This window comes from Thunnus maccoyii, chromosome 18 (assembly GCF_910596095.1).
Source record: "Thunnus maccoyii chromosome 18, fThuMac1.1, whole genome shotgun sequence".
Classification (NCBI taxonomy): domain Eukaryota; kingdom Metazoa; phylum Chordata; class Actinopteri; order Scombriformes; family Scombridae; genus Thunnus; species Thunnus maccoyii.
The window spans coordinates 13,217,442-13,232,458 of NC_056550.1; the positions used below are offsets into that span (position 1 = coordinate 13,217,442).

Sequence of the window (15,017 nt, forward strand, 5' to 3'; positions counted from 1 at the left end):
CCCAAGCACCTAGCGGTTGGCTCACTGTCAGGTAAAAACCAAAACCCAGAAAACACAATACTCTAAATACAACCCACACCAACCTGTCCAAGAACCATCATGAACCTAAACTAAAGTACAACACACTAGGCTAAACAACAAAAGGCAGTCCAAACCCACCACCCAAATATAACAAGAATCATATGACCAGAAGGACTAAACAGAACTGCAAACCAGGAGACCCCAAAGAACACAAGAACATAAAAAGACCAAAAAACACACAAAGTCCAGGCAGGGTGTGATACTCACACTCTCCATTCAAATATATAAGTATTTTTCTGTGTCCAGCTGCAGTTACTTATTGTCTCTACACACCTGACAGTACACATTTCAATCAAACTTTGACCAGGTCATGTGGGTTAAAAGTCTTTACTTTTCTAAAAATAAACTTGATGAAAATTAGGAAATTAATTTGTTTTACACACAAACTCATCAAGAGTTTTCAATTTACTAATTGAAATTCAAGGGAATGGGCCCAAAACTTGCATAATTTTGATGACACAGGTGTGAGCAAGACAGACATGTCTCACCCTGCAGAAAATTCTCATCCTGTCAATCAAACTTTCAAAATAAAAGCACGCCCCACTTGTAAGAAATGTTCCTCATTTTTAAAAAGCAAAATGATCTGATCCCGATGGGCCAGAGTGCAAGGTCCTGACCAACACTGCTTGCAGCTTTAATTAAACCCCGTGATGAAGTGACAACATGTTTTAAAATAGAATTTCCAGTTCATTCTTTAACAGCTGTCTTTGTCTTGTATATTTGAGACGATGAAAGAAAAAGATGTGATCCATAGTTTCCATACGATTGCAGCCAAGACTGTATACCACACAAGTTTGTGTGTCCCAGTCTTATTCTGCCGATCAGGCACTCATGTCTCCTGTTTTCCTCCTGCGGCCTTCCCTCTCCCACCTCTTGTTGACTCTGATACAAATGCTTTCCTTTAGTATCCCTGTCCCATGGCTTTTGCCATTGCTCCATATAAAAGCTTTTGCCTCTATCTTGCTTACTGCTATTGCAACTTCTTGGTTTCTACTTCATTTCCGTGGATGCCCACATGCACTGGTACCCATAAAACCTGTACATCAGTCTGCAAGTCCGCAGCAAGACCCTTCTCCATCACAGAGCTCCAATTCATTTTACGTTTTCTTTGGCTTGACACTTGTTTTGAGCCAGCCAGGGTAAACTCCCAGGTATCATACTAACACCTCTGGACATACTAAATCTTTCGGATGATTCTGCTTAGTTTTATTGTGACCTAAACTTGCCACAGTCTTAAACCAGCAGGTCATTGCATTACTGTGGTTAGCAAAAGTCTAACTGAACATTATGTATAGTTTGTTAGTATGACCTACCAACCAGTTTTATTCCAAAAGGAATATTGCAAAAGAAACAGTTGCTGAGGAGAAACTAACAAAATAAGTACGCAGCAGAAATAGAAGCCATTACTTGTCCCCTAACCAGACTGCTGCTGAGATTGCACCAGTGCACCTTTTAATTACACTTTTTAATCCAAACTACTGCACCCCATTAATTTCCCCTCTCTTTCCTGAGTTTGGACAAACTGTTTCCAGACAGACAGAAGAGCTTTTAGCAAATGTCTCTTTACCACTGTGCTGCAAAGAAAACACTCTTGGCCTGACTAATGTTTTGACTGCGTTATCATATCTCACATTTTACAGCCACAAGAAAGACTTTTACTCATAAGTTTTACAATGCTTTCATTGGCCACAACGAAAATTTACAGCCCTCTCTGATCCGCTGAGTGCTATTACCAAGTTACTTACAGTAGGTTACTGTATTGTCTGAACAACATGCTGCTATGACTAATACTATTATTAATCATAATAATAGTTGTAGGTTAATTTGTGGACTAGACAAGCTGAAGAATTGAGGTTATTAGTTTGCTCAATTTAAATATTTTCTTTAAGTCTAAAACTTATCCAGACATTTTGTTTAGGCTAGCCTTAAATACCACAAGATCCTCTTCAAATACAAAGTCACTGCAAATCATCATTTTCATGCATTTATTCATGCCAAGTTTGTTCTGTGAGGTCCATTTCTTCTGTCTGGGGTTGCAAACATTAAACCAGATTCTCAGTAGTTTAGGGGATTTAGGTGAATAAATTTAGGTGAATAAATTCAATTTTTTCTCAAGATCTTAAGATTCATGCTGATGTTTTAAACAAAACTTCAAAAGCTTTTGTTGGCAACAATCAGATACAATTTAGAAAGACAGATAATTACACAGTCACACACACAAATACTGAGTCACAATGAATATTTGTTGTATCGTGTAGACATACAGCATAAACCTGTAGTTAATGTACATGATGAGATCATATAACCACTGCCATACACAAACACACGTTTACTTGTGTCACTTTTGGGGTATTTACATAGACTTATATTGATATCTTAGAGACTTACCCTAACCACAACCACTGACCCAAAAATCAGCATTTTATCATTTGGGGACGCGGCTTTTGGTATGTGTCCCTGAAAGTTATGTAAATCATACCCAAACACACAACTCTGGTACAGCCAGAGTGTATAAGACTTACATGAATCCGTATGTTTTGTGAATACTGGGTGTTTTTGAACCTCTCCGGGCAGCTTAGGGTGGAGGAACGCTGATGTCAGACAGACACAGGATGAAACTACAGAGCACTGAACGGTAACTGCATCAACACACAAACAGTCACCATCAAGACTCTGTGAGCCTTCAAAGCAAAGTATGTCACCAACTGACACTTAAACACTGAGTCAGTGAGATTCTGATAAGTAACATGCCAACCACCTGACCTGATTTCCTTTCTGTAAATCCTTGCCTGGTTATTTCCCACAACACCAGGCTTGTTGCAGCTCATCACAAATTATACGTGTGTGCATGTTACTATGCATTTTATTTGTCTCGTGCAAAGGCTTCATCTGGATGGTTGTGGTGTGTCATCTTTAGCAGGGCCTGGAATTGTTCAATCCATGAATTGTTGATTTGTTTTCCAGAGCTTGGTCTGTAACATGGAACCCTCACAAGACGATGGGCATCCCTCTGCAGAGCTCTGCTACAAGGGAGAAAGGGGTAAATAGAGCCAGTGGGTAAAATGAGCCACCCCCTTTATCTAGGTAACCATAAACAAAAGTAATCATGTGACCACAAATTAAGAAAGTATAGTTCACATTACTCAATCCATCTTGGACTCGAGCACATGAAGAGAGTGGTCAGCAAAACAGAGCAAAAAAAAGACTTGTCATGCTAAGTGAATTCATCATGTTACTAAAGTTATCAATCCTGTATCTTAATTAGAAAGTTTTAGACATTATTACATGTTAATTTAAGTCACTCTAAACTACAAAATAAGGTCATAAACTTAGCATAACTATGGATCTGAGCCACTGTATGAAACAGTTTTGTCAAAATGGAGGTTGTGGGGTAAAATGAGCCAGTGATGTTGGGGCAAGTTGAGTCAATGGCTCAGTTTACCCCCCAAAATTATTTTCTGATATTCTAGAGACCCTGTTCATGTTTGAACCCTGTTACAAGTGCTACAGTGTTGATGAATAAATACCTAATTGTTGACTAATGTTAAGTTTAAGCCACACACAAACATGCTGCACATACAGACAGGTGACAAATTAAAGGAAAAGCCAACATAAAGTGTCTCAGTAAGGTGTTGGGCTACCATGTGCTGCCAGAACAGCTTCAATACACCTTGGCATTGATTTTAAGGTCTCTGGAACTCTTCTGGAGGGATGAACACTGTTCCTCAAAAAGATATTCCCTCATGTGGTGTTGTGATGATGGTGGTGAAGAGCGCTGTCTAACATGACAGTCCAAAATCTCCCATAGGAGTTCAACTGGGTTGAGATCTGGTGACTGCAAAGGTCATACCATATGATGCACATCATTTTCATACTCATCAAACCATTCAGTGACCCCTCGTGCCCTTTGGATGGGGACATTGTCATCCCAGAAGAGACCACTCCCATCAGGATAGAAATGTTTCATCATAGGATAAAGTTGATCAGTCAGAACATCTTTGTATAGATTTGCAGTGACCCTTCCCTCTAAGGAGACAAGCGGACCCAAACCATGCCAGCAAAATGCCCCCCACAGCATAACAGAGCCCCCAGATCCCCTCACTGTAAGGGTCAAGCATTCAGACCTGGACCAGTTTTTCCTTTAATTTGTCACTCATCTGTATACACAAAAGCACATTTACACAAACATTCTTTCTGTAGCTAACACACAAAGATCACAGTCTAATCTTTACTGAAAATGTTGAACAACAAGACACAAACATATGGTTTTACTTAAAAGTACACGTTTTTGCTTTTGTTAAATTGATGGCATTAATAAAGTTCAAAATTATTTTTAATTTTATAATTTGTTTGTGTAATTTTTATATCAGTATTTAATGGTAGCACTATTTACCCATAGAGCGCTCAATTTTACCCCTACCTTTGGGCAAATTGTGCCATAGAACTAACTTTTTTTGATGTCTCATTATTCTAAAACCATAATAATTAGATAACTTATTTTAATTTCCATGGGTACACAACAACCTGAGGTATATATAGTAACTTATTTGAAACAAATACACTTTTTTGCAGTAAAAACATCAAATGTAAAAAGTGGCTCATGTTACCCCGTTCTCCCCTACTGGTCAAGAACAGAGTAAGCTGTTATCCTCATCTCTGCAATTCAAATGTACATTACTAAAGAGATGACTACCTTTGGAAGCTATCCATTGAGGGCTATTAATCATACTAGCATGCTATCATAAATCATGAGGAGGTGGTCCCAGCTGTTGCTACTATGGAATGACTCCAGTCAAAGAGTCAGAAAAAAGTTATCAGGAATCACATAAGTATTTTGTAAAAAGATTAAAAAAAATAAAAAGCTCACTTACAGATTAACAATTAAACTGACAAAACTGCATCTCCAAATAATCCCAGCAAAAATAATTATTAGCAGACTGACTCATTAACAAATGAAATAGTTCTAAATAGTTCCTAAGTTCCAAATAAAAGTCTGACTTCAAAGACTCTGGAGATGACTTCATCTGATGCAAACGCAAACTTCATTACAAAATGAATATTTATCACATTCCCAGTGACAAGTACTTTCTTCTGGCAATAAAATATTCCATAACTAAAATCGGAGGATTGTTCCAAGCAGCATGTGCGATGCCTTCGGTCAACACCAGCTGCAGATTTGATGGGTTCAAACTTTTTCTTGGAAAAGGTTCCTGCTTTTTGTCTGTCTTCTTTTGCATACTGAACTCTTTCGAAATACTGCCCTTTGGGTATAAGCAGGAATTCTAATTAGCAGGTTTCTCAGGAAAAAACAAAAACAGTCACAAAGTAAACCTACAAGCTGTGCATTAAGTTAAAGGAAAAACTAAACAGCAGTTTGTGGTTAAGATATCTTAAACCATGTTAAGAAATAAAACATGAGAAAAATATTGACATATACAAAACATTTATTGAAAACACATTTTAATTTCATTTTAATATTAAATTCTTTCTTTAAAACCAAGTGTCTTGTTGAGTGTGGTCAGGGCTCAGTACTGTGGGTTTCTTCCATTTCCACCTAGAAGAAACAAACTGCATTAAGGCTAAGAAAACCTGCTTCCATCTGTTGGTGTTGCACACTCGGCAAGTATAAAATGAGTGAGTACAGTAGGAACCTTTGTACAATGATATCAGTTCCCTAAAAACCATTATGGCAGGATCTGAATGTGTATGACACCATCCAGTGGTAGCAGATGGCGTCACACATACATGCAGTTACATTACAGGACCATTGGAAGATCCCTTCGTAATGCACTAACAATGTTAGTGATAGGGGACTAAATCCACAGTCCTCCTGTGCACAAATGTATTTAAAAGGTTATCTGAAGCTAATATGAAGCTTCACATGCTCCAAATGAGTCAAGTCGATATCTTTCAACATTAGACCAGTATGAACAGAGGGAGTAATTACAGCGAGGAAAACCTCTTTCAGTGTTCACATGGACACCTGACTGTTTTACAGCACCTGAAAAACTTTGATCCAATCCTTAAAAATCACATGACACAAAGTCAAGTTGCACTAGATTACTCTTTGAGGTTTTATTGGGATAAGAGCATTAGTTTTTGTCATTATAGACAGAAATATCAATATTCGGCCAATTGCAGATGATAATTTTATCTGCACGGATGTTTGGTCTGAACCAGAGATTGAAGACACTCTTCTCACATGCTTACACAAACAAGACTACACTGATTTTACTGTAGTCTTTGGAATGACTGCCTTCATTTTCTCAGCAATCTGCACCACATTATCACCATCAGCAATAATGGAGCAAGAGGATGAAGTTGAGAATCTCACCCTTTGATTTTCCAGGCTTGCCACAGTATCCGTTGTAGGCCTCCTGCTGACTGCCGTGCTTTTCTGTCGACCAAGAAAGAAATAATGCTGTTAAAAACTGTTTTCTTAATCAGATTCTGAAGGTCATGGGACCTTACATGATCACACCATTTTTAGCCAGAGTCAGAACTATTTTGGTTATTTCCCCATTAGAGATTTCTGTATGTTTTTTGTCTATGCTCTATCTGGTTTGAGGTCAGGGGTTTTCCGCTGGAAAAAAGGTGATATCACATACTTCTGTCCACTAATCAGAATTTAGCAACACTTGAATCAAAATCTTATGTTTACTCACAGTCAGTTATACCAGATCAAACCATAGCCACACATTCCCAAAGAAGATGATTTTTTTATATTGTTAAACTTTTGTTTTGTCGCTTATTTAGTCATGAATACTGGATTTAATGTTGTAGAGACACATTTAACATTTGATGCCAAGTTTTCAGGTGTTTAAGACTGATCATTAACATGAACATCTCATAGGACAGCACACTGACATTTGTACTGGAAAATGACAACATGTACACTTTGTTTTGACAACTTGCACACATTTGGCACTCTGATTTTAAACCACATATATTACCTTGACGTTTGTTCCTCCACTGACCATGCCTCCTGTGGTTTTTCTGCATGTGTCCATTTATGAAGAATCCCTCAGCCTTGCCATTGCTGTCTTTCTTCATATCTATGAGACAAGTAACGGTTAAGGCACTACACATTTACAAAGCTTTTCCTAAGAGGAAAAAGGGCACAGCTAAATTTTTAATATTGTTGAATTAAGCTGCAGATAACCTGAATATTTAAAAAGGTGTTTTCCATTTGGTCCCATGTTGGTTTTCAACTCCTCACATGAGCATTTCGGCTCCTGTAATTCAGAACATTGGATGCCACAGTCCACCAAATGTCCCTTGGATGGAGACACTTCGACTATTTTCTGATGAGCCACAGGGATGCATAGTTGCTCGTTTCTCACCTGACCATCTTCTTCATTCCCATATACTCCATCCTCCACCCTCATGTCCACTGTGTTATCAGAGTGGCATGTAGACAGGATTTTCTTCCCTGCTGCAGAGTTTGAGACAAGAGTTTCTTCTTGCTCAGGAGAGCAGGGGCTTTTCACCTGCTGCTCAGTTACAATATGAGATTCCTGGTTTGGGCTTTTATAGGGGCTTTTCACTTGCTGCTCAGTTACAATATAAGATTCCTGGTTTGGGCTTTGATTAGCCTCAGGTTCAGAAGACCTATTTTCACCAACATCCTCTTCAGTTGGGGTAGATAAGTGGTTTTTACTCAGGCAAGTTGAGAAAGCCAAGGGGTCCTTTTCAGAAGGAGCAACACTCTGGCCTTGCTTTGACAGTCCTCTCATGAGGTCATCAGAGTCATCAATTTCACTCTCCATTTCTGGCATCTTTGGTAGGCTTAGCTTCTCAGCTGGGGTACTAAATATAGAAGAAAACCTCCGACTGCGCCTCCTTTCTGTACTAGCTTTGATAATTAGGTTGTCATTTTGAGGTGACAGTTGGCCATTTTTAGCTTCCTCTGTCATCTCAACAATTGCTTCAGACTCAAACATGCCATTTTGCGTCAGCCAATCCTTAGTGGGGACAAAGGGGGCTAGAGACTCCACAGACCACACAGACTCATTCATGTTTCTCTTCATCTGACCACTACTTAAAGACATTTGATAAGGAATGATCTCTGTGGTGTCTTCATGTGGATTTGTCTCACTGTCATTTTCTAGCTCACAGTCAGGGAGCTTCTGGGATTTGTTTAGTGAATGCAGCAGTTCATCATTGTAGGGTAAGCTATGCTGTACAGAACCAACCAATCCCACTGGATCATTTTCTATTTTGGACTCTGAGAGGAGCTCATCTAGAGCAAAAGGCAATTTGAGGATCTTGAAAACAAGTTCACTGTCCGTAGAACTTAAGATCCCGTCAGCATCAGCCACCAATGGACCATTATTTGTCTCAGTCGGACTCTGGTAAACACACTTTTCATGCTCTACTTCAGAAGACAGCAGCTGGTCTTCATTCTGAGACAGCACCTTGTCTGCCATTTTCAGTATGGCCGCTTGTGGTGTGCCACCTCCCCAACTCATCAGAATGTCAGGAACAGAGACACGTCTCTCTTTGACAACTTCGTCCTCTCGTTGAGAAGAGTTACACACAGGAGTCATACTGCCTGTAGAACTCACTGACCACATATTGCAGTGAGCGTTTCTGTAAGAGACTAAATTCTCCTGACCTACACTGTCTTTACACCTATTCTGTGTTTCTACAGTTGCTCTGATACAAGGTTGGACAGTCTTCATTCCTGTAGGATGTAGGATGTTGAAGCAATGTTTAACTGAGCTACTTGTGCATGTCCTGTCAACCTGGAAATCTTTCTTCTTTTGTCTGCTGGGTAAGCTATAATTCTTAACCTCAGGAGATCCTTGTTTTTGTAAGCAGGAGTGTGAGGAAGATGGAGAGCTTGAGGGAGATCCTTGTTTTTGTAAGCTGGAGCGCGAGGAGGATAAAGAGCTTAAGGCAGCTCCATGTCCAGAATCTGAGCTGATGAGTGGGCTTCCTCCACCATAACCATCTCCACCTCTCTGTGGGGGTTCTGTTTGGACCTCAGAATTCACAGTTTCTCTAACAGGGAAAGAATGAGGCTGGCGAATTCTGCGGGTCTGGTTTGGGTTCTGGTAGGGTGCGTTGGAAGCGTGGACCTGGGGGTGGAGCAAGAGTCTGTAGTCGACTGGTGGGATGTGAGGGTGGGGCAGGATGTAGGCTGGAGCCTCCATGTAGGGGGGAGGAGGGAATGGGGGCATGACCATACCATAGCCTGAGAGGTAGGAAAAAAAAAATACTGGTCAAATGAACTGAGATGATGGTTCCAGTTTCATAATTCCCAATGAGAACAAACAGGGATAATGAAGACCATAAGTATTACCTTACAATATCTGCTGTATATGTATGTTTTATATATGTACAGATGAATAAATTAAAGCTTGAACCTTTGTGAAGCTGTGTTCAAGTTTTGAGCATGGGGATTCATCTGACCTTGGGAAATTGCTGAGGTCTGGGAAAACGACAATCGTAAAGTCTGACAGGTCAAGAGACACAAGCAATCAGACAAATTATATTACTCTTTTCATTGGCTGGCAAAAAAGGTAAGGTAAGCTGACATGTTGCTAATCTCTCATAGAGGAAAACTACAGTAAGTCCAGTAAGTCATGACATTATTACTGAAAGGAATGGCTGAATGAGACCTAAATTGTGGTTATGCACCTTTAAAAGTTGATAACAGTTTTGAAAACCTTCACGAAAAAATTTCACAAGTAACATATGTCAGGGCTATTGTATTGGATGATTATGTTGCACAGGTGTTCATGTTATTGTGCCAACATTTAAAATGGAAAAAAACTAACAAGACTCACCCATGCCTGGGAAGCCAGCAAAGGGGTTATAGGAGAAGGGCATGGGCCACTGGTAGTGAAGGAAAGGGGGTGGATGTGGAGCATGGACGTAGAAGACAGGCTGGGCAGATACGTGGTGCTGAGGATGGGATGATGGTCCTGGGTTCTGGTTGGTGCCATTCCCTCCATCCGGTCCTGGATGAACTGGTGGAGGTCTGCCAACAGCTGCTGTTGCTGCCATATTCAACCTACAGAGGTGAAGGAGGGACTGTTAGACATACTGCAGTGATAGGAGCAGTGTAAATCTTAACTTCAGTGTACCAAATATTTTGTAACACACATTTTGACTGCAGTATGTGTTATTTGAAGTGTTAAAGGCATCTTCCACTGGTCCCACAGGCCATTCATGTGCAAAGTAATACTGTGGCAAATTAATTACTGTAATACATTGTTTCATCCAAGGACACATGTCAGTTTTACGTATTCAGATTATCAATAGTGCTAGAAATAAAGAAATCAGGTCGACAGCTAGGATTTTAGAAATACTGAGTCTAAAGTCACCCAGCAGGACCCTACCCACCCAAGATATTTTTGACAAGCCCACAACCAAAGTCTATATCTGTGGCACTCAGTGGTTCCTACTGATGGCATAAAAGAAAAGCACAAATATATAGTTTTATTTATTTATTTTCAAAAAAGGTTCAGCAAGAACAGCTGGCCACTGTAGTTTTTAGCAAATGTTACTCGACCAGGAGCAAATTGTGCATTTATTGGGGACTGTTTTTTAACAGCGGTTTAATCCACATTTGGTGCTCTAGTGAGCATTTGCAACAGCAGGATGGTGTTCATGGGATTGGCTCAAAAGAAACTACAGCACTGCGTTTATGGTAATGAAGGAACATGTCACAGTGCAACGATGTGGGTCATTGATGCGTTTTGGAAAGCAATGGAGCTTTATGGCACAGATATCAGGTTTTGGATATACACACAATACTAGTTAGAATCAGTGCAATCTATCTACTACAACCAATTGAAAGTGAAGTCATTATGTTATCTTTATTTCATTATGATGCCAAAGTGCTTAATCGTCACATGTTTTAAGTGATGAAAAAAAGATACAGGGTGTGCTTATCAATCTGCCATGGTATCTAAAAACAGCTGTAGACTGTTTAAAGGTGATTCATGTTTATAATAGACTGTATTGAACAAAATAACAATAATCAAAGCAATAAGAGCACTTACAATTTGACATCTCAGGCTCAGATTTAATTCAGCTATACAAGTGTAATATCAATAGTTGCCAGGCAGATGTTGACTGTATCAAATGCTTCGAAACAGTGAACCATTTTCAATGCAGTTGTTTCATATTGATTCTGTGCTTCAGGGAGCTTCATTTCCCCTTCACTAGCTGCCACCACCCAAAGATCAAGCTTCTAAAGCCTTAAGATGCTTTTTTCATTTTGTCTTTCATGATCAAAAAAAGTACAGTCACTTTACCTTGTTAAGAACTTGGAGATGAAAAACACAGAACACAAGTGATTAAAAGTGTGCAGCAGACACACCTGAGTTTAAGTAGCTGCTGATCAGACAAGTCTGTGCACCATCAGCTAATTTGGGTTGAAGCCAATCAGAAGTGAACACTGAGGTCCTGCTGGACTGAATGTCAGTATGCCATCAGAACACTAGATGGAGCCAGACTCCAATCAAACAAAATTAGTCTTTACTGGCTGTTCAGAAAACTACTTTAGATTTTAATCTCAGTCAGAAATCTGTCTGGATTGTAGCTGCAAGCTCTTTCACTGTCACAGTTGTGTAGCTCTATTCAGTAACTTCACATGTTGTCAAAACTCTACTCTTTCTATTTTACCATGCAATCAGATAGCAAACTTGGTTGAGGGGACAAACTGAGAGGAGAAAATTCGACTAATAAGAGCACGCAGATCTTATATCGGCCATAGACCCCTGGTTTCAGCCTCAATTACCCAATCTGACGCCACACAGGTACGCCACTGTTTAGCTCGGTCCGCCAGCGGACCTAGGGTTGATCTTGTCGCAGTGCTGGGCTGATCAGGCATAGTGGGTTGCGCAGCTGCACCACTCATTTGCCTACTACAGCAGACAGGCTGGCCGCTGCACCACAAGTTTGATTATTGCTCCCCCTTGTGGTGTTATTTGATGCTGCACAGCCCTGTTGCGTTCCTCTCTTATTTTCACAGTTTTCATTGTTTTTATTAATAAATGTGGTTGCGCCCTCACATTTGGGTCTGGATGCACGCCAGAAAATATTTTTATACATGATTTTACCAGGGGGGAGGGACACTACTGTGTTGGGCACTGGTGAGTGCTTGTATGACTCAGCTGGGGCTCCACAGACCATTCTGCAAGTCTGACCTTCATCTTTGCATGATCATGAACTGTGAGTGCCGACATGGCCTCTGCACAGCTTTTGTAGGGCCTGGAATATGCCCTCTCTAACTTGCTCAGGAACAGGGGGGGGCAGGTGTCTGGCTGAGCCTGCCATCCCCCTCTGGTAACAGCACACTAGGTAGCGCGTCTCTTCTTCCCAGCCCCCAGAGTGACAGGAGCGGTGGCTTGGTCTCCTTGCGTCACACTGGCAGCAAAGGGTTTCTGATCCCAGGAGCCTGCCTGGCACTGGGGCTGACATTTGCGGATGCGGTAACCTTGTTGAGGCATTGCTTGGGCAAACGTCTGCCAAGGTGCAGTGGAGGAAGGAGGTGGCACTTTTCTGGGGAGACACATCTTCTCTCTTCTTTTCCTTGCAACATCTTTGCATGGTGGCTGCCACTGGATCAAATAAGCCTTTCCGGTCCACAGGGACGTCAAGGAGTTGAGTCTTCTCATTCTGAGAAAGACTGGATAGGTTTAGCCTTCTAGCTCTCTATTGAGCAACCATCAGGGCCATGGCTCTTCCGGAGGCCTGGACAGCACACTTGTGAAGGCACAGACAGAGGTCTGTCACCACGTGTACCTTGTCCCACAGTCCAGAACCGACTCTTTATACATCCATGGTAGCGATATGTGGTGGTCTCAGTGAGGACTTCTGGCCGAGCAATGCCAAGATTTGCAGCCGCTCTCTTGTGGCCATCATGCAGGTCCATACCAGACCTACCAGAGATCCCCTAAACACAACACCCACAGCCATTGGCTTTGCAACTGGTGGGAGGAGAAAGGGTTCATCACCATCCTCTTCATCTTCTTCAGAGACAAGGCTAATGGACTCGTCCCCTGAGTCGTCCACTGCCACATCAACGTGCGACATCAGCATGCCATCAGACTGGCCTCAAGCTCATCAGGGTTGGTAAGCAGGGCGACGGCGTTGAGCTGTTCACTCCAGCTGTGGACTCTCTGCTAACTCCTGTGGCGGGGGGTTGGCCATCCCCATCATAGGATCCGCCAACAGGCTTGGTGTGCTAGCCTGTGTCAGTGAGATTTGAAGGGGGGACTTGCACAATGCTCACAGGTAGCTGGGGATGCTAGCACGGCCCTAGACAAGCAGCACATGCAGAATGGGTGTTAATATATAATGGGTGTTAATATATAGTGTGAACAAAATAACTATCCTAACCTGACAGTAATTCTACCTGGCTATTTTTGGTTGATGCCAATAAACCATAAGGAAGTAGCTAGCTAGCATGACTATCTCTGCTCAGATCCTGACCCAGTGAAGGTACGCTGATGGAAGTGATTTTCCACTTCTTCCCATTACACCGTCTAAGCCTCCTGCAATTAAACAGAGAAGAGTTGAAGACATTGAGACAACTACCATTCTCTCCCAGTTCTCGTCTTTCTCTCTGCTCATAAACAGCAGATCGGATCCCCTGGAAACAATGGTCAGTGACAACTCCAATGTGATTGCAGAAGTGAAAGAAGCAGTCAAGGAAAACACTAGGCAGATTGCAGGCATTAAAGAATCGTTTGATTCTGTTTGTGCTGAGATAAACTGTGTGAGGCAGGAGGGCAGGAGTTCCTCAGTGACATCCCCTGGCCAGACAAAAATGATGATGATGATGATGATGATGATGATGATAATAATAATAATAATAATAATAATAATAATAATAATAATGAGAGGAAGCATTTTTAAATAAACCTGTCTGTGGTTAACTTGGATTATTTCACAAGAAGACAGTTTTAGCTTCAGGAGCTAACAGCGCACTGACCTGATGGAGGAAATCTCTCCATCTGTGACTGTCCACAGGAGGAAACACTGCTGGCAGCCACAAAAACAACAGAAATCCTCTTCACATTTCATCCTGTAGCTCTTTAACTCTCCGGCTGTCTGTTCCTGCCGTTATCAGCTGGTAAAATCTTGTCTTGAAATGTTAAATCGTGGTGTAACCAGAGCTCCACCGTTACTGAACCTGTTCACTGTGGAGCAGAGCTGCGGTCCACTGCTACAAGGGGAAGCATGTACAAGGAGAAAAGAAAAGGACCAAAAATTGAACCCTGGGGCACACCACAAGTCAATGGAGCATTTGAGGAAACAGTCATCAATAGCCACAGAAAAAGTCCTATCTGACAAATAAGAGGAAAACCAATCAAGGGCAGTCCCAGTAATACCAACCTATTGCTGAAGCCTACTAAGGAGAATAGAGTGGTCAACAGTGTCAAAGGCAGCACTTAAGTCAAGCAGCAACAGAACCCAACACTCCCCAGCATCCGCACACATTAGGATATCATTTGAAACCTTGAGAAGAGCAGTTTCAGTACTGTGCCTCAGACAAAAACCAGACTGGAACATATCAAAGATATCATTATTGTCAAAGACATGTAGGAGTTGCTTACAAACTGTTTTCTCTAAGACTTTGGAAATGAAAGGAAGTTTGGATATAGGTCTATAGGTACTGGGAAGTAATGAGTCAAGACTTGATTTTTTTACGAGTGGCTAACAGCATAACAGCATATTTAAAGTAATCATGTACACAGCCATAGCTAAGGGAGCTACTCACAACGGAGAGTATGATTGGGCCTAAGCAGCTGAAAACATCTTTAAAAAGAAAGGTTGGAACAATGTCAAGAGGACTAGATGAGGGACGTCTTTGGGAGACAATGGCTGAGATTTTTTCCAAATAAATTGTGTTAATCTGGCTCAAAAGAGAAACATCGACCAGGCGGTCAATCCTAGGGGTACAAGAAGGCAAT

The 15,017-nt window shown here is 41.2% G+C and overlaps 1 protein-coding gene across 3 annotated transcripts; it reads right to left on the reverse strand.

The window, feature by feature from the left end:
- Positions 1 to 5,507: 5,507 nt before the first annotated feature.
- LOC121885001 lies at positions 5,508 to 11,453 on the reverse strand. Of its 3 annotated transcripts, none has more exons than XM_042394160.1 (6): positions 11,352 to 11,453; positions 9,876 to 10,102; positions 7,244 to 9,280; positions 7,035 to 7,136; positions 6,416 to 6,478; positions 5,508 to 5,635 (listed from the first exon to the last, which is right to left on the reverse strand). In XM_042394160.1, exons 2-6 carry the CDS (start codon positions 10,093 to 10,095, stop codon positions 5,607 to 5,609), a joined length of 2,451 nt encoding a protein of 816 aa, XP_042250094.1. In that variant the 5' UTR covers positions 10,096 to 10,102; positions 11,352 to 11,453; the 3' UTR covers positions 5,508 to 5,606. The 3 variants fall into 3 exon arrangements, with proteins under 3 accessions (XP_042250094.1, XP_042250095.1, XP_042250096.1); XM_042394161.1 differs by lacking the exon at positions 11,352 to 11,453 and adding an exon at positions 9,453 to 9,517 and having other exon boundaries at positions 9,876 to 9,967; XM_042394162.1 differs by lacking the exon at positions 11,352 to 11,453 and adding an exon at positions 9,453 to 9,541 and having other exon boundaries at positions 9,876 to 9,943.
- Positions 11,454 to 15,017: the final 3,564 nt, after the last annotated feature.